Here is a 21,038-nt window from a genome sequence, read left to right as displayed (position 1 = left end):
TATATATATATATATTTATCTAATATATTAAGATTAAAAAAACAAGTACAAAATAATGTAGCAAGGTTGATATAGATTTATTAATAATAATTATTGATCGGAAAGGAACATGACTATTATAAACGTAACGTAATCGTGTTGCTGGATGCAATATCTTTTTTTTGTTTTGTATGTATAATCATAATTAATGTTTATGACGTAAAAATGAGCGGCGAGGGAGCAACCCCGGATTGATTGGCAAGCTCCCTCCGCTGCCTCTCTCAGTCTTACACAGTCCACAAACATTCATGCAAATCTTTCATTCGAATGATCTGTCATTCTCAGTCTTTCTTATCTGTCATCTCACTCTGTACCAATGGTCTCGCTCCCTCTTTTTATGGAGACCATTTTTTTGACGTAAGATTAATCTTACCTCCTCGAGCAGAGACAAAGCAAACAAGAAGACTTAAATATATGCTCATACGTACACGGTCATCCTTCGACAAAGACATTCGATTCGAGGCGTACGTTCTCTCTCCAAATACGATTCAGCATACACGGTAGTAGACTGCCGGGGCAGCAAGCCACGCACGAACGATACGGCGATACACATCTCCTTACTTAGTTCGAATTTTACAAATTGGGATCGTACATTCCATAATTAATGAGGAACCATCGATACAATAATAATATTTACTTAGCAAAACGTGCCGATCGGTAGTGTGGCGAAGGACGCGTGATGTGTGAGCACAGTTAAACGCGTTACGAAGGGAGGGGAATTTGATGATAATAACGATGATATTGGTGGTGGAAGGGGTGATAAAGTTGGCGCAGGAGGACGTTGGTAGAAGGGAGAGGCGGGTTCTCCTTCGTTTCAAAGGCTGATGATGACTGAGCAAAGAGGGAGGTTGATTGAACGTTTCAAGGAAATTGCACGTCTGCTTACCAGGAGTTCAAGGTACACGCACTTTATAGGGATACACCATGGGAAAGACACTCAGGGCAGACACTGATATAGAGACTAGGCTACCGACTATATGTATACCTATCTAAACGTGTAATTAGCGTACGCACCGCGTACACCCGGTACGCTCGCACTTCGCCCTTTCGGGTTGTTTTTATTTTTTGTTATTATTTCTTTTGTATTTCAATAAGTAAGCACGTGTACTTACATGTTCGTTACACGCGCTCCTGTCCCTCACTTTCTATTTGTCTTTCTTGCTCTCTCTTCTCTCGCTGTCTCCTTCCTACTCGTTTGTCTCACTTTCCCTTTTTTTTCTTTTCGATCTCCTCCCCTTTTCCTTTTGTTTAAATTATTATTATCATCGTTTTATTACAATCAGCGATCGCGTCGTAGTCGTGCTTTTATAGTAAACGCTATGTAGTCTTTATTACTCAAGCTTATGCCCAAAAATCTACCAGAGGCACTTTGGGTTTATTAGTACCATTTGAAGTCGGCGTGCGCGGGGGAGGGCGCTGCGAGTCTGTCTTTTTTTGTTAATTTTTTCATTTATTTATTTATTTTTGTCATTTGTAAGTGATACAGCGACTGAACAACGTGAGTATCTTCTCGGTTTTCTTCTCGTGTTCCTCGACTTGGCGGAGTACCCTGTCTGTGATCCATTTTTTCTTCTTTATGTCTCACGTACGTTCGCCGCTTTTTAATTTACGCACCCATCCATTCCCCCTCCCCCGTTCCTTTCCCGTAGCCTACCAACTCCGCATTTTTTCCTGCTGCCTTTCCTTCCCACACACGTTCTTCCGATGTTTTTTGAGCAATAAATACTTTCTCCACTGACAACTGCACATTGAATTGACGCACGGGACACTCTCACGCATACACAAACAACACTCATTTGCTACCAGCCGCTCGCGTTGACAGAACTCACGAAGGTTGCTCCGATTCGAACACCTTCGGCGATATGAATTCTTTTACGATAGTCTCGATATTTTATCGAAACTAACCTACGCGGAATCGAGAAGTCTTATCACGTGACGAAACACCTCATTGGGTTTCGATGTGCGTTTGTAAAAGTGGTTCGTTAATAGTACGATTAACTTGGAAGAAATGATATAGCGAAGATTATGAAGATTCCTAGCGAAGGGTTTTCGAAAACGATGATACCAGGTTTGATCCCTCTCTCTCTCTATACATATGTATATAGATTAAAACGAACGATTTATACGATTCGACTCGTTTGAAAATGGCGTACAGGTAAAATACTCCTAGAACAAAGAGGTTTTTCGAGCGCTGTCTATCGCGAACGGCTCCCGACCATTCTCATCTGCATCAATTGTTTTAAACTTTCACCCATACCAATATGGCTACATCCACAAAGTTTAATGTTACGCTTTAATTAATGATTATCAATTCATATCAATTCAATATCAATGTATTACAATCAGACAATACTCAACAGTGATCGTTATTCATATATTACAATAATTAAGAGTGACAACAACATGACGACGGAGGCGTTGAAGCATTACAAGGGAGAAGAGAGAGTGGCACAATGTGATTTCTTAGGAATGATGAGAAAGAGTAGAAGAGGCGCCGATAGTGGACATCTTTACTACATGTAATACAAAGAGAGGTAATTGATGACACGAGGACAATGAGGGATTTTTTTTCTGATGAACATGAATTGCGCGACAATGATCAGGTGAACATCAGGTGATGGATGCACGACGATGAGAACGAACGATTAATGATAAAATGGAACAATGAGCTGGAGACCAAGGAGGGGAAGCACGCACACTCAACACAACCGTCACATCGAGCTGGCCTCGCGCGCGGCCATAGTCCATAGATTAATACCTATCAACTAATACACAGTCTGTCTCCGATTTCGCGGATGACTCTTTCCTTTTTTTTTCGTTTTGGATGCATGTAAGTATAAATAATACGCGTAATGCATGGCGTACGTACAGTATAGCATCCTGCTCAATCAATGACGGTCGAAGCTCACGTTTACAAATTTTGGACGAAAATTGCTATCGCGACGCCTCTGTTTCTTCATTTTCCTTTTCTTCTTGCTCATTCTTTCTCTTCTCGTGCAACGAGTAATCGCCGCGAGAGAAATATCTCGGTATTGGCGCCTATACTGTACGCGCGCTCGTTCTTCGGATACTGCATATACATACACACATACTTTTGCGCCGGTATAAAGTGTATATATGTACACATATACATACGACATACCATCCATGTATATATAATATACCCATATTGTTTAATTAATCATCGTTAATCGTTAATTATCTTATTTATTAAAATTCGTCAGTTCGTAATTCAAAAAAATTTCAGCTAGTAGCGGTGGATGGAAATGTTTCTTCGTTAAAAATCGCCGATCTCCGATAGCGGCGGCAAATATCGACCGTTTTAAACACATTTACAAGTTATCGGTTTGATCGGCTGATTCGTTCACTCACTTATAACACTAATGTTCTATTATTTTTTTCGTTCGTTTTAAAACCCTATCCGCCGGCAGTCGCGGCGTGTGAATCGTCGTCACGACGATTTCATAGCACGCGAAAAATTTATCAGTTTTCATTTCGTATGTAGTTGCGTGGACGCCGGGTGGTGTGGTTGGACATCGATAATTCTATTACAATTAATCGTGATTTTGGTATTTTATGTACAATTATGCGTGACAATGCGCCGTTGTGATTATTGCCACACCTGCCAACCAGCGACCAAATTCAGAAGACTTTGTCACAAAAACACTTCAGTCCTCGTAGACGTTTTATATTTCTCCCGTTCGAACAGTTTAGCGGTCCGTTGTGCAATTTCTTCTTGTATTAATAATTCGCGTACTAAGCTGAGATAACTGGCTTGCACGGAAACCTGAGACGATCGATTACAACATAGGCCAGTCCTCTTGGTGCTTCATTAAGAGTAGCTAACTGCGGTAGAGTATTCAGCAGGGTAGCTCTTGGCGGGCGGGCTTTGTCATATGCTTCATAGAGTTCATGGTACATCAGGGGTTATCCGCCGCCATTATATTGTGTACCTGTTCGAGTTTGTATGCCAATCTTTGCTTCTGTGAAAACTCGTCCTCCTCCAAAGTAACTATCAGTTGTTCGTTGTATTTACCCGCGTACGTGTATAATTCGTACAGGGCACAATTCGTGTTGAACTCCGTCGTATGCAACTATAACAAGGAAAAGAGTAAATGAGAAAATAAGAATTGGCAATAACTATAATTCTATTAGAATCGCGAAAAAGAAAAAGGATACATACCCTAGACTCTTCGGCAAGCATGGCGTTCATGTCTTGATCGGATATGGCTGGCATCACTTTGATATCTGCATAATAACGTTCTACCCACTCTTTGTACACTGGAATGTCCTTTGCATAAAGTAGTTTAGAACTCGGCGAGTCCTTGCCTATAAATAAAATTAAAAAATGAAGATAATCATATTAACATGTTCAAAATTCAAGAAAAAAAAAAAAAAAAATCCATAGAAGTTAAACTGTCAAACAGGTAATACATACCTAATCTATGATCTGAAGTGGAACAGCTGTCCATGAACGTTTGCGCGACGACGGACAGACACGAATCCACGATGTTCGATTTGTGTATATCGAAGATGAAATTTGGATTCTTAATCAGATTCACCCAAAACCTGAGTGGGAGCGAATTGCTCTTCCATGTGTGAACGACTTCAGGATCGGATATGCCGTGCTGCAGTGCTTGGTCGTCCATAAAGTCAAACATGTATTTGATCGCGAGGGGAAGAGCTGATCCTCGATGGGCAGTGCTAAAGATTGTTTCAAACAGGTCATCAACGAATTTTTGAAGTGTACCCTTCGTGGCGAGTAGCCTCGTTAGGTAGATTTCTGACACCATTTTGTTTCCACGGTCTCCCTCCTTTCGTGCATCGGAGTCATGGTGCTTGACAAGATGCCAACATTTCAAACCACCGTCGTGATTCTGATTTAACGGCGATGTGGCACGGGAGAGCGGTGGACTGGCTGAACTGAATTTACTAAGATTCAGGGTTTCGTATTTGTGCGATTTGTCCGTCTTCTCGGAGAGGATCGATAGATTATAGATTGACGATTGTTTGGAGACTAAGTTGAGCGATGCTCCGTCTGGTACCCTGTAATGATTCAGCGTATTTCGTTTTTTCCACTCGCCTTCCGTTTTTGTCGTAGAATCTTCATCATAGAGGATCAATCTACCGGACGCTCCAGTTCGCCATTCTGTTGCAGAAATTACGTATTACATTGTCTGTTAGCAAGTGTTAGATCACCTACTGGTTATATTTATTCGAAAATTCTAACTTAAGTTACGTTAATGTCTTAATACTTATGACAACGTACATAATGTTAAATTTAAAAGTTTCGAATCTTACCAAGATCAAGATCATCCTTCCTTGGTCTTTGGCTGTAAGGCGTGGCTCTGTAGATTGTATCCAACGCCTTCTCCTTCACTTGAGATATCGTATCACAGTCGAGAACTTTGACTGGAACATTTTCTGTGTTTGGATCCATACCGCCGACGAAGACCGTTTGTTGAGATATAGACACGTAGACCGTCTAAAAAATCAATTTAAAAATTATATTAAAGAGAAAGTCGCGATAGGAAAAAGAAATTATGAAGATTTATTGAAATCAATAATTTTACCATTGGTTTGAAGTCAATGGACTGTCTGATCAGCTTCTCTTCCGATAACGAATATCGTGCTTCAGATGTAATTGCATCGACGGGACCCTTATCGACTTGTTGTTTTACTGCACGAAATAGTACATACAATGGTTCTCCAGCACATTCTCGCATAAACTTGTACAGGAGGAAAGTGAACCAAGCTGACAACATCTTTTCAGCGACGCTTTCCGTTCTGAAACATAAACGAAGTAGCATTATCACTCTATAATTATTCTATAATCGTGACAAATATTAAACAATGATAAAGTATCAAAATATTTTTCCAAGAGGATACTAAACTTACCGTCTAAGGAACAGTTTCGGATGACTCTTTCCTTCCGTACACTTCTCAATCAGTTCCGCTAGGAGGGTCTTCAGAATATCTGTACAATATTCCATCTTACTCTGAAGCGTAACCATAATAAGACTAGCCACGTTCACTCTATCCCTCATCGAGAAGTATCGATTGCTCTCGAGAGTCCTTACGAAGAGGAGCAAGAATGTTTTATTCATTATCAATTGTCCAAATAGGCGTAGTCCTTTCTCTTTGCGTGCCAATTCCGGTCGATCCCATTGCAGCACCGGGCTATTGTCGTCGCTTGGGAATAGTATCATCATAGCGTATGTTCTATAATCCAGGAAAGGTATACCTCCACTGGTCAAATCGCCTGTGAGATCTGTCATCTCTGTTTGCAACTCAGCGAAAGCTTCTTTGCATTCAGCCGCGACACGAAGTTCTAGAATATCCATTTGTTCCTGCATATTTTTCAGTACCCGATTGCTTTCTGTAGATTTGCGTCGATATGCAATAAGGAAGGCAATAAACACAAATACTAAGATCACAATGGCGGCGATCACTCCGATCAGAGCTGGTTTCGATAGTGGTCCATTAAGACCAGCTGGCAGTGCGTAGCTCAGTTTTCCTATATTGTAACGGAGTGTGCCACCTACGATCACAATCACCTCAGGCAGTTCTTGCTTATTTGGTAAACCATCGGAATCGATGGCTGGTGGTTGTGTCAGAGGTGGTCTGCAAGTGAGTTGTTGCCTAGAGAGCGAAGTAACGTTACAGAACGCGTTTCCTATTTGTACTGTCACGTCCGACTCCTGGCAAGCGCGGTCTAGATGTTGGCCATTGATGGTCAAATAGTCGCTCTTGTAATACTTAATCTCCTCGTCGAACACCTCGTATATAGGATTCGGATAGAGGAGAAAATGGTTGAATCCGTGTTGCGACAAGTTCTGCACGCCTGTCACGTTGTCCATGCGAAAGCCGTATTCCAACATTAATGGTTTTTCTGCGTCTAGAACAACGTTGTCTGGTACTTCGATGGTAGGTGATTTACAGATCATGCTTTCTTGACTGTGCACTTCGCATTGCGATACGAACATCTTCTCGTCGTAGTACACGTACATCTGCGGACTCTGAATGTATCCTAGGTTCTTGCCTGTTACAGAGATCTTTATTCCTCCTGCTGGAATACCTTTCGGAATCTTCATCTGACCAGCAACGCCACTCTCTACACTCTCGATCGTTGGATCATCAGCATATTCGAAAGTTCCGCTATAGATCCGAAATGCACCATCGAATGTCATCTTCACCGTTCCATTCCTCTTATGATCACTAGCGCTAGTCATGCAGAGCGCTTCAATCGTCTCTGCACTGATTATAGAGCACGGTAACTCATCGATAAAGGCTTTGATAGTACTGCCAGCGTTCATATATTTCCCGGTGATCCTTACGGTGGTGCCACCGCTCATAGGTCCGTATTTTGGTGATATGGAGAGAATCTGAGGATCCACGAACTCGAAGTTGAATTCGGATTGACCCCTGAAATCTTCGATCCTGACGATTACTGGTCCACGTTTGCCTTCTTCTGTACCTGGGCCATCCACTCGACAGACTATTTGCTTTGTGCGTATATAGAGTTCCCTGTATGGCTCGCATGGTAATCCACCAACCATCACGCCTCGGTAGATGTCCTGAAATAAATCGATTGTTATACTTTTTATACTAAAATTAAGCATAAGATACTTTTATTGCAAAACAAATCCTTATACCTTAATTATATATATTCGAAACTGATCGAACCTATCAAATCTATAAGAGCTTTTCGTTTTTGTTCGCTTGGTATTCTTATAATATTAATGTACAAGTACTAAGTCTTTTAAGCGAGGTTGTATATTCCATGCTATATCCTATGTATTATACTTAGTGTTTTTTGAGTATTACGAAATTATTATAGATACAAAATTTGGTTTTTATTTACTCTCGAAAAAGTCACATATGACGATATTATACAGAAATCTCCCATATGCATCAAGATATTTCTCCTTACCATGAATGTCTGGCCCAAGTTGATGCCACGTATCGTCACGTTCGTATTACCTTCCCAAGGTCCCATAACCGGCTCGAACGAATGTATTTCGGGATTTGGGCAGGTTTGGTTACTGTTTAGCCACATGCCGGTGTTGCGTTCGCAGTTGTCCTTCACTTCGCATCTGTCTGTGCTCTGACACCATCCGCAGTCGTACTTGGGCGCCAGGGTCAGGCACATTCCGCAGTTGTCGGCCATGTCGCGGCACCGGTATATTACCAAATGGATGTTGTGTGGATTATCCAAAGGTTTCGAGCCACCCCAGATCACCGCAAATGGCACGGTGATGTTGGGCGCCCGAGATGTGTACGAAAACTCGGTCTCCTCGCAATAAATTGTGTCCGCGAGCAGCCGAGCGTTCACGATCGTCACACGGCCCTCTATGTTGAACTGACAGACGAACCGGGTCTGCACGATGAATTGCTGGAAAAGATGTTTCGCATAGGTTAGCGCGTCAATCATCCTAGACGGAAACCAGTCCCGACACACAGCGATTCCCTCTTTCTCTCTGTCTGTTATGAAAGGTCCGCTAACGACACGTGAAAACGTCCGGGGAATTAATGTAACAGCATTAGACGGGATTCTACATTCGAGAAAGATGAACCATGGCATTACTTACCCCGATGATGTGCACTTTTACTCGTATCACCTTCTTCACGCCGGAAGACACCAGGATCTCCTGGGAATCGGTCGCGTTCAACGTCGGACAGAACGCTGGACCGCTTCTATAACTGGGACCCGTTCTCTGTAGATATAGAATTCGTTGATTTTAGTGATTATTTAACGAAACGAATTAATAAAATTGTGTGATTCAATTTTGAAGAAAACTTGATTCTTTGAATATAAGCGAGCTCTATTATAAAGACTCTAACAAGTTTCTGAATTTATTCGTTTAAATCGTTTGATCCCAGATAACCCATAACCATCATTCAACGATTAGACAGGATCTCCACTTACACTAACTCCGGTGACCAATATATCGTTCCGACAGTTCTCAGCTGTGTCATGGGTGCACCTGTGTCCGTCGACGCACCAGTCACAGGGGAAGCTCGATGATACGCATTTGGTGCACGAGCTGTACGTGTTGCAATCGAAGAACGTGAAATTGGTATCCACGAGGTCAGGCCCATTCGTCATCCTGACTGAAAGCTTCGCCGTGAAATGATGTTGCCCTTGCGGAATAGATGGCAATAGATCGGTTCTGGGTGTGGTGCAGTTCACTCCAAACGACTTTCTCGAGGCATTCGTGATCAAGGTTTTGTCCAAAGTAGAGAACGCGCAAAGGAATTGACCAGAGAGGGTTGGCAGATTTTCAATAACCAACTCCAGGGTTCTAGCGGTTGTGCGTTGCAATTGGTCCGGTGTGACAGTTGTGATGGTCGTGCATCTGCCACTTTTATACGAGATCCAGTAGAGCGGATCTTTGGCAGCATCCTGACAGTCGCTGCGCAGATTACATTTGTTCTCCAGTGAACACCAGCCGCAGTACGGGTCCTTGGCACCGAGACAGTCCAGACAGGTCTTGTACACCGAGCATTCTTGCACTTTGACCTTGGACACCGTTTTGTTCGTCATCACGTACAGGTGCATCAGCTGCGAATCGAACAACAAGTCTGGGTTCACCGGGCAATCTGGATCGATCTCCAGGTCGCCGTACTCCAGGGCCAGGGTCGAGCTCTCCACTACCACCTGTAACAAGAAACACGTAATATCACGATTAGTCCATGTTTTCGATTGCGTAACGCTTGTGCTCGAGATCGACCTCGCAGCGAGTATGCTCGAAACTCAACAAGCTCCCCAACCTTGCGCTTTTTATCCCTTCCCAGGGAATATCGAACTGATCGATAACGGTGATTGTAAAAGTTTAAAGGCCGCATTTCGCTCCAGATACTCGATGAAAAATTCCTAATCGCGATGTAAAATCAATTACTGCGTCAAGGATTCCTGTTCCTTTTCACTTATCGACAAGCACCATAATATATCATTTGTATCTCGCTACATACATAACCTTAGGCTAACGTTCAAGAAAAAAGTGGATAAGGGAGGATCTTCAAGCTATAAATTCGGACTACAGCCTGCGGGTAACTCGTTAAATCGATCCTGTGCGATTTAATTGCTGGGCAACGAATTCGATAAACTAAATGAAGGATAGAGGGGTCCTGGCTGGCTAATTCAACCCCTTCTCTTCAACCGTTTCTTTCATACTACTAATTCAATATGGTTTATTCATCGAAACGATGATACAGACTGACTGATGCACCCGACGCGATTAATGAAATATTTACGCTTCCACATTTACAGTTTCATGAAAACAAACGCATCTCATTTCCATTTTTGTTAAATATTAATCGCTTATCAACGCGTGTCGTCCAAATGCGTGTTTCCATTTTCCCAGTCCCTTCTTTTAGTCCACCTTTATTCCGCAGTTGAACGTTTCAATCCGTTATTTCGTCAGGAACAAACGATTAATTTGAAAACGTATAACACCAGGATGTTAAAATTTTACTTTGTGAAATTTACGTTTTATCATTCGTCGGGAAATTTTCTCGTGAATTTCGTCTCTGTGCAGGTTGTAGAGGCGAGGCTCGTTCAGAGTCGCGACTAAGAGGTCGCAAATTAAATCTCGGGGACGACTAGATTTCGCTCGTCGTTGAGGCGACCACGAGGATGACGGAACGTCTACTTGCTAGAATTACACCCGCTTGTCTAATAAAAAAGCAAGACCGTCCCGGGATCGAGCTATGAATAACAGTAATCGTCTGATGATGATAAACTGGTCTGAGTACCGTTTTTAAAGAGATTCTACGGATATCGTCGTTAAACATTATAATTTATTACGTAATCAAATTTTTCTGCAGGAAAATCTTGAAAAATAGAAATTATGTTTTTCATATAATATGTATTTAGATGGTTTTAGAAATATGAATATATTAAATTACTGACTATTAGAATTTGATGCTTTCGTTAACAGTTAATTGTTTTTAAAAATCCATAAGCTTTTATCACTTTCTAATTTCATTGCTTCCTATTTTGTTACCTACTTCTAAATCTTTTTATTAAAACTATAAAAACAAAATGTAGGGCATTGTAGCAATAATTATTACCGGGAGCCAACTCATTTAAGCTTTAGATAATAATTAAGAGACAACGCAATACGCGTCAGTAATAACGAACATATTAAAGCCACTTTTTCTTCTGAGATCTATTTAATCCACTAAATGTTTCAATCATATACACTTTCTAATCTTTACTTATAATTTAATAGGATCAATTTTAATAAAAAGAATTGGTTGCATCGCTCCGTTTCATCAATTGCATAAAATGTGTCAATGTTTTACGAAAATAAAGGAACGCTTTACGCGTTTTCCTCTTCCTCTAATTATTGACGGATTAATACGTGCTTGTTTATAATTACACGGTTTCTGCATCCAACGGAACTCTATTTGAAATTATTAGACGACAGGTAGAAATCAAAAATTCCTTCACGTTCGTCGAATCTCTTCCATGGAGATTCGATTACATAATCGAAACGATTAAAGAGGGAAACTCTCTCACGATCGGTTCTTTTTTAACGCATAGAAAATAGCCGATCTTTCGCGAACGTCCCACGGCTCTTTCTCTTTCACGGCGATGCTTGAAATATGTTATCTCTAGTTACGTCTTTACGCTTTGAATGCTTTCTCCCTCAAGTATGCTCTCTCACTCGATTTTCTATGTACGCGTTTTCTTCTTTCTTCTCGGCCGTGCTTCATTCTATTTTAAACACACACACCGCTTAGGCTAATGTCGCTTCAAAGCGACGGTTCAACAAAATCGGAACTGCAAACAGCTTCATTGAACGTAATAAACTTGCACTGTGCTTATTATTTTCGCTTACTAATTAGTATACAGCGATTTATGAAAATATTCGAACAATTGTCATAGCAAAAATTTTTATGAATATATTCGTAACATAAATTCGCCTTGCTTTTATATTTATTATACAAATGAAGAAAAGGAGAATACGCGGTAGACTTTGAATCAGCAAATATCATAAAAATTATAAGATGTTTATTGTAAATATACTTGGTAAAAGATTAGTATATATACAGTATGAATAGTTGCTTAAAATTTTAAATGTATAGTTGAATTGAAACGGCTCTTATCTGTACGTTCGTCTTTCCCCAAGATAGCAAAAGAGTACTCCAATCTTCTGTAATTTTTGAAGAACAAATTTCTCTCGTTCCCTTGTGTTCTTTTTATCTTTATATGTTTTAATATAAATTTAAAATTATACTTTTAATATAAATGCTAAAGAGTTCAGTAACAGAGGTAACTTTATTTTACCAGGTAAGCACGTTAAGACAAATATTCTGCTTGTTAATTATACCGTGTAGACGACTTTTTGCCGACCACTTTTTATCGCGTTATACAATCCTGAGACACGTTGCCGTCAGCGTTGAAAAGGAGGACAAATCCGGAAGGTGAAATTAACGGGTATCACGTCAAGCGCGGCCCTTTGGAACAACGTTTTTCCAACTAACTCGGCTTTAATTCCGCTCTTTTTTAATCTTCCGAAATTTGATTCGCAACTATCTAATTACACCACAATATTTAATTACAGCAATCTGACAGCCTATACCAACGATGTTATTTAACTTGGAAATTTTAGATTTTATCTACTTTAGTAATTTAATAAAACCACGAAAAAGCTTTTCGTAAAATTAGTGGTGATAAAAAGCGGATCATATTATATATATAATGTATCAGTTTTTATTATACTATACTAATTATAGTCGTTAAGGTATGGACGTTTATGTGTTTGTAGAGAACTAAAAGATGCAAGAGTATACAGAATGCTAATACATAGAAATGCACAAAATAAAGAGCTAATTAATGAATACGTAAATGTTATAATAAATATAATACATTTGTAACCACTGTAGACCTAATGTTAAAAGTCAAATATGCTTGATACATTAAAGCCTTTAAACTTTTGATTTCCAGATACTATGCATGAAAAAACTCGCTCGATCATCGATATCACCGAGGAAAGCATGAAGGAAAAAGAAGCGTGGATGTTAAGAGGTTAACGAACGACGTCGACCACCCGTTGAACGTCGCGATACCGTGAAAACCAACGTAAAAACGTCGACCTCTGGAGAAAACGAAAAAAGATACAAGATTCGCTTGATCTTCGATCCATGGCCAGTCAGGACTACCAGGCAAGTGCATTATACGTTTCATATCCTTCAATCACTGTCCTCGACGTCTCTTCCCACCCACGATAGGCCACGGCGCGCCTAGTTATCGCCGCGAGCATGGAAGCCTAACGGGCAAGCCTTAACCCTTTATTTTCCAACCGTTTAATTGCACGATTCACATGCATCGGCCGCGATGAACCGCACGATAGAAAGGAGACAAAGTTCAAGACCGCGGCCACAAGCTAGGAAGAAGCAAATAGAGACGGAGGTAAAAGAGAAGGTAAAGAGGGAAAGGGGAACGTTCGTAGAAGGAAGTTCTCGTCCTCGGGGAACGGCCGGCACGTGACCTCTGCCCCGAATAAACGAATCGACCCGGCCAGGACAACCGTTTCTGTGCGACTATGTTGCAATCTCTGCCCGCTGTAAGCGTGCAGAAATAATAACAATAATTATCGAGCTACCGCACAGCCCCATGATGTTAATTGCATGTCTGGTTGCCAGCTAAAACGCCGGCCATGTGATTTTTATGCTCCACTAGTGAAATCATCTCAGCGATGCGGCGATTCCAATCTTGGATGATGCGCGTGCACGCCCTTTTATTGTTGAGAATCTTCTTTATTCTAAAATGTTTGTGTATAGCGATGTTTTTAAATGGAGAAATTAAATGGAGATTGATGGAATTTCGTGGAACAGTTTGCGTACTACAGTTTTGTAGAGTTTCAGTGATCTTATTCGGTTTCTTGTAAAATTAGTATAAATATTTGGAGATCACGGCCAATCAAAATGACGAGTCGTATCCTTCGTTTTACGGAGAGGAGGAATTCTAAAATTTAATTTTTTTCATTGTTAAACCTGCTTATTACAGCATATCGTCGATTAATCGATAGTTATCGTTAATACGTTATCGACTGGTCGTATATTATCAGAACTGCCCTTTTTATTTCATATCTGAATTCGACATGTGCACTTCTTCAAAAATATCGTCTGTCATAATCATCGAGGAGATCTACTTCGAAAAAAATTTTATCTCTAGATCTAACAATCTTCAACTATATTATATTAAAATATTCCATTCTAATTATCAAACGTTATAAAGAGCACCAATTCAGCAAGAATTTCACTTACGTTTTTGCAGTGTGGTCCATTTGGAGTTTAGCTTAAAGCTTGTAAATGTAAATTCTTGTCGCTCTAGCGTTTAATAGAATGCATGAGATATATTAGAAGGACTAAGGCTATGGAATTACACATATCCCAACTTTGACGGTGATGTTACGTCTATCAAGTGTGTCACAAGAGTGTCAGGCATCAGCACCAAGGATTTGCATCAGCTTTGTCTACACACAGTCATCCCCACAAGATAAATCACGCCTCACGTAATAACTCAGTATGTAACATCGCCAAGGTGTGTGTATCTGGCGCGATTATTTCGAGGAAAATTGGTTGACTTTGAAATTTGCGTGAAATCTGTTCAGCCGTAAAAAGAAATCGATACTTGGACAAGAACCCGTGGGAATAAGGATTGATGAAAGGCTTTCTGATAGGAAGTGCAAGCTGCACTTTCACAATGAAGATATTTTAGATGAAAGTATGAGAAAGTTAGCGAAGAAAAGAATAGACGACGAATCCCTTCTTTCAAAGATTCGTAATAAATTTGAATATGGGTGCTCTTCTAAAGCTTCCTTAAGGTTTTCGCTACTTCTTATTACTCATTTTTGTTATTTCAGTCTATTATTCCTTTGTTGAGAAAATTCTTCTTTGGCAACTGCCATATAACAAACTAATACATAGTTCAGCGTAAGGATTACTTCGTCACGAGTCCTTCCAAACTTCGAATGCACATTCTTTGCATTTACCTTTGTTCCATCCATTTCTCCCTCTTATTGTTTGCGAAGATTGCTCATCAAGCTATACCTCTTGAAGTCTCTACCTTGAAGGTAAGATGTAGACTTCGACTTCATGGAGGCGGGCAGCAACTTCTGAAGTTCACGGGTCACCAAAAGCCAACAGGGTCAAGTCACATCGAAACGGGAGGCGGACGTTCGAAGAAGGCGTAAGAATATAATCAACGCGGAGGCGTTTTCGATGTTCGCGGCTGTTCGAGCGTCTCTTTTGTTCGCATAAAAATCGTTCCAATTATGAGACTACCGTGAAAACAGCCGGACATTTTAATTGCCGTTGTTCGTTGCCCCCGTGAACCCGTTAAGCTCCTCTTTCCCTTTCATCCTTTCGTCGAGAACGATCTGAGAACCGCCGACAAAGAGGCAAATGGAGCGTTGGAAAAGCTTCGGTTATCCGGGTTATCCCACTTTCCCATGATTACTCCATCGTGCGGAGAATAAAAGATTAATCTCCGCGGCTTGTTAAATATAATAAATATAATTATCACCGCGCACGAAGTCCGCGGAATCTGTCGGATCGGCAGCCCTCAATTACCCGCGTATCTTCCATCTTTCGCGAATGGTAATGAAATAAGAAACCTCGTGAGTTTTCTACGGCGATTTGCCAACGCGATTACACCGAACAACTACTACACGCCGCTCTCGCTTCTTCTTTGCTGGTCAATTAACGAGCTCGTCTTTTTCTTTTAAAACACGAAAACACGTTTTTCTACCTAGTTTAACGCAAACTTGTTCATGGTAGATGATCTGATAAAACGGTACAGAAGGCAATGGATCTAAGCACTTTTTGGGTATCTTATATGAACAGAGTTTCCAAACATTTATTAAGACTAAATTAGTTTCTTATACGCAATTTGCTTAAATATAATTATTATTCTTTATTCCCATGCGCGTTCTTTCAAAGAACAACACCTGTATTATAGTTTGAGTGGTTATGACAGTTATTTACAAAGTATAATAACGCCTTAAAAATATACCGCCAAACGCTTATAATAAAAAGAATCGCGTGATCGTAGTTATCGACAGAATACAGATATCAGAATGAAACTGACAAGACCAGTCGATTACAAAGGAACAATTACCATCAGTCGCAGACAAAATAAACAAGAGAACGAACGGTGAAAAGAACAAAGAACCAGGTTAGGTTAAAGGTTATTGCAAATTTATCAATCTGTCCAATAGATTGTATCAGGCCTTTCTTTCTATTTAAGGCGACCATTACTTCTCTGTCCCCTTTTTTTCGTAACCTTCGACATCGCGATTAAACAGCGTCCAATCTCCTATCGAGCGTGCGGAACCGTGGAACGCAGCTCAACTTAATAATCACGCGACTACAAAGAACAAACCGGAGGAATCAATAAAAGGAACCGAGTTGAAGGAAACAAAAAGAAATTGAAAAAAAAAAGAGAGAAGAAAAATGAAGGCTCAAGGAAAGAAATAAAGGAACACCATCCGCCTTTTTATTCTCACGAGATCCTTCCGATCACCAGACACAAAGAAACTAATAACGTGTTCGATACAAAGCTACCAAGAACTCGGTGGACGTCTTAATTACTCGGCTCCGTCGTTCTCTCTCCTTTTTTCGTTTTCCTTCACCTTCCTCTCCCACTGTCTCTCTCTCTCTCTCTCTTTCTCTTCTCGGGTTCTCGTCTCTTTGTTCGCAAGTATTTTCTACCCTGTACCCTGAAAGCGTGAGCACTACGACAATATCGGTGTTCAACACGGACGAAAAAACGAATCGAGCCTCGGCATTCCTGAATCGATTTCGAGCCCGACCGTGTTCCTGCGTCCTATATAAGGCTGCATTTTCATTGGTATTTCTGCTAGGTAAATTTTGTAGGTAAATTTCGTGGATATATTCGAGGTTCGAATATTTCAGTTGAAATTGGATAGATTTCGGATGTATTTGATCTGAATTCGTAAATCATTGGAGGCTACTTCATTAAGTTTAAAAATTGTTGAGTGTTATATAGTTGTCAATCCTGTATTAGATACTTGCATGATCCAAATTTATATTTCTTTGTTATAAACTTGACTTTGTCAAAAAATAATTACCTCGGGAAATTTTATTCGAAGTTCATGAAAATGTTATTAAAACTGTTGAATATTTTAATGAACATTATACATCGATAGTCGCATAAGAATATTTATCTTCTAAATGAATATTAAACATACCCTGAATGAATGTTAAATGAAGCAGGATCATGCTAGATTTGTAAAATAATTACGTAATATTAAGTTCGCAGCAGGAATTTATTATAATAATGATTTTGTGTAATATCTACTTAAATTATCCCGAATTTAATTACTGTATCAAAATTTCATTTCTCATTCATATTCATAAATATATATTTTATCATACAACGTGGCTACGGTAGGAACGCACCTTAACTTACTCGCACGATCAGGCGCATTAATGGTCGTTCGAAATCCGGCTTAAGCGCGTTGTACGCTCGATGTTCCGGCAATTAGTTCACCCTTGCTTCGCGGCAAGAAGGATCGAAGTACCAACTTGTTAGAAACTTCCATGATCCAACATCTTCTTTTCGAAACGTCTTAAGTTCATTGTTTCTTTCCACCCCAGATTCGATTCTTTTTTAGAGAAGCGAAAGTACAAAAGGCAATGAACAATTCAAAATAGTTTTTTGCGAATTTTGTTATTACGAAAAGAAAAATTCTCTGAAATTCAATATATTTTTATTGCTCCTAGAAAATTGACTTCAAAAGTAAATGTGAGATTAACAATGGAAATGAACACTTTTAATTATGAATTTCTTTTCATAATGAAAATTCATAATTAAAAAGGCTCACAAATCTTCGTTGATAATTATTGGAACTTTCCTTAACTGAAAAATACGCGATGCAATTATAGATTGTAGTACAATATATTTCAATTAGTTACTCAATTCAGTTATTGGAACAGAAACCTCACGCAAGTGAATAGAAATTAGATTCGACCAATTTGATTTACATGTTACAATCCAAGTACGGACTAATTTTCAAGCGTGAAACGGAGACAATCACAACTAGTAGAGGAACTGAAGGAAACTGGTCAATTTCGAATATAATGCAACGTTGCAACCACGGCTGTATACATTTTTAAGCCCGTATTTTCCATGGAATATTAACAGCCGCCGCTCTTCAATCTTCGCTCGGGGCTCCGCGTCAATTTTATGCAAAAATTACATTCTGCCGGGAGCGTGCGACGAAATACGACGTTTTCGTGAAAAATTTATAGAAACTGACCGGTACTCGATTCACGCCACCGGACAGAATTACGACGAAATGAAGCTCGTGCTGCGTATATTTGAATAAAATGGGGGCAGCTGCAGTGAATTTCGAAGGGGTTTGCTTAATTCGAGAAGTGTGATTAAAGCGCATATCCTAAATGCGAACGTTGGTATATTCGTGATATATATGTATAATGGACAGACGTAGAATATTCGAGTTATCGACCCGTTTCAAAATTTAATGCTTCATTCTATGAATCAGAAATTTAAACCGTCGCATCTCGAATTTACGATGTTCCGTGTAGTTGCAACATCGAACGATATTTTAATCACAATTTCAGCATTATATGACAACGTAATTCCATAGAAAAATATCCAAATTTATTAGTCCGATGTTTCATATTTTCCAATATCCATTTTTTAAATTATATTACTTTCCAACTTTCTATTATTTATAGGATCTTACGATTAACGAGCCTGTTATTTAAGGTACTATTAGTTTAATTAACAGCCCGGTTCAAAATACATGTTGCAACCCAATACTCTTTAGAATATCCTAACGTAAAGAACTTTCTCACACTTCGATCATAAATTTAAATCACCCACCGAGGAACAATACCGAAAACGAAGTTTCTCTGCCTTGCCCATACTCGGTTCGTTAGGTGAAAGTTCGTTTATAGCGTCGATAATTTCCAAAACTCTCAAGAAATTTATTACGAGGAATTTCGTGGCGGTAATTTTTTCCCGATTGGAAACAAATCGATTAGCATGAAAAGAACACGTAGTCTCTACACAGTTGCTTGCGTTAGGTCAGGAAGTCGTAGTATTTGACTTGTAGCCTTCTGCTCTTCGATTATGTAATTGATGTCGTGAATGAAAATTGTTCGGGTCTCAAATATCGTAAATTGTATTTGTTAGGGTCTTACAACGATTGAACCATATTCGAAAAATTTTTTTACAGAAACTATGTTATGAAATTTGGTAGAATTGATTGAACTCAACGAGGCAACATGATATTTTTCAAGTTATGGGTATCGACAAGGAATAATTCATCAAGTTTTCTTACGCAAGACCAGACTAACAAATTTACCCTTACGAGTCAATAGAGATTAATATGTCAATAAAGATTATTATTGACAAAAATAGTAACGTAATATCTCGTGTCTCGCGCGTATCGTATCAAAATTGACGCGTTTCAATTAGCCTACGTTCAGTTTCGACATTGATCGATCGATATTAGCGCATAAAATAACAACGTCGTTTATGAACAGTTGATTGTAACATATTAGAATCCTTGCACTCGCAGTTCCATACAAAATTGAACGAAACATTTTCAATATTCAAGCCATAACAGTTCATCATATACCGTGGGTAATCGTAAAATCGGGAATTCACCTATTCTGTGGTTTACGAAACCACAATAACTTTCTGACGGACATTTTCATTTATGGTTGAGAGCGAACCCGCCGCTTTACGATTTCAATAGTTAAGAAGCGATATTAAACCAGAAGATACACGCGCAAATGCCGTAACGATGAAAGATTAATCGTTTTTCCTTTCTCCTTTTCATCTAAACACGATACTCACATGCATACAAACGATCCTCGCAAACGTACACTATCATTCATAAGTATCCAGACATTTTGCTTGATTTATTGTAGGTAACAATATATGTGAATTTTATCAAAATGTACGAATTAATTGCTAATTAATAAATAAGCGGAACCTAGTATATATGCTATGCTGTCACTGCTTTATAAATCTAATTTATATTATTTATATCTTATGTAGAATATTTTACTATTTATCATATATATTATAATTTACTATATCGTACTATTTAAAGAATTACACGAGAAAAACATGACAACTACTTCTTTGTCTATTTTCTGATGCTAAGCATCACTTCATATAAAATATCCTAAATCTGAACGAAATTGTAACAATTTCTACTATGTCTACTGCAACTATATGTAATATTCCACAAGATGCAACAATCAAAATAGCTTGCATGTCACACAATTTAATAACTCAGAAATTAGAGAATCTGTATATGTATAAAGAATGCATCAAATAACAAAATAGTTCTGCAAGTTTGATAATTATAAATACCAGTCTTATTATTACACTTTGGCTTGGAAAAATCAATTTAATTGCGTCAGAATATCCTACTGTATAGAATCTCTGCAAAGAATAAAATCGTTATAGTTCGATTTATTCGTAATTTCGTAATTAAAACACATGTTGTCAAAGATAAGCAAGTGTTTGAATACTTTTGCGCGTTAGTGTACGCAGTGTAACGCGAGAGTGAAACGAGCGGTTGGTATTCCCGTGGAATTTTCAAACGCATTCTCGGACACGGTCGCCATGGAATTCTCGTTCATCGTGATTTTTCTGCTCGAATGCGCCCGGAGAAAACCGAAAAACTCGCTCCCAACTATTGCAGGCCAACAGCTCGCGGTATTAATATGTCTCTAGAAATCTTCGAAGAATTTTATCTCTAATTCGATGCGCGTCTCGCGCGAGTAATTCGCGAGCCCGCGAGCATAAATAACGCGAACAACCCCTCGGAACGAGCGGAGGAAGGCTTAATCTCGGTCGAATCGAGGAAACTCTTGCGAAAGGAGTTGGAGTTTCTTGATGAGGTTGGAAGTTTCTTCGTTGATTCATTGCTTGGTTTCACCTTTGAAAAATGGGCCTGTATAATGGAAATAAA

At 39.4% G+C, this 21,038-nt stretch overlaps 1 protein-coding gene across 4 annotated transcripts in view; it reads right to left on the bottom strand.

Annotated features, from left to right (window-relative positions):
- Positions 1–53: 53 nt before the first annotated feature.
- The window catches only part of LOC132910476 (plexin-A4), a 441,637-nt gene continuing 420,652 nt past the window's right edge, over positions 54–21,038 (bottom strand). For all 4 annotated transcript variants that reach the window (XM_060966206.1, XM_060966207.1, XM_060966208.1 and 1 more), the window contains 9 exons: positions 8,969–9,700; positions 8,631–8,756; positions 7,973–8,434; positions 5,938–7,616; positions 5,613–5,826; positions 5,341–5,524; positions 4,478–5,188; positions 4,223–4,368; positions 54–4,133 (listed from right to left, as the gene is read on the bottom strand). In XM_060966206.1, coding sequence (XP_060822189.1) covers positions 3,960–4,133; positions 4,223–4,368; positions 4,478–5,188; positions 5,341–5,524; positions 5,613–5,826; positions 5,938–7,616; positions 7,973–8,434; positions 8,631–8,756; positions 8,969–9,700 — 4,428 coding nt within the window. In that variant the 3' untranslated portion in view covers positions 54–3,959. The remainder of the gene's footprint in view (positions 4,134–4,222; positions 4,369–4,477; positions 5,189–5,340; positions 5,525–5,612; positions 5,827–5,937; positions 7,617–7,972; positions 8,435–8,630; positions 8,757–8,968; positions 9,701–21,038) is intronic.

The sequence above is a fragment of the Bombus pascuorum genome, chromosome 9 (genome assembly GCF_905332965.1).
Source record: "Bombus pascuorum chromosome 9, iyBomPasc1.1, whole genome shotgun sequence".
Classification (NCBI taxonomy): domain Eukaryota; kingdom Metazoa; phylum Arthropoda; class Insecta; order Hymenoptera; family Apidae; genus Bombus; species Bombus pascuorum.
The sequence above is the reverse complement of the archived record's forward strand: the minus strand, read 5'-3'. Positions and strand labels throughout refer to the sequence as shown.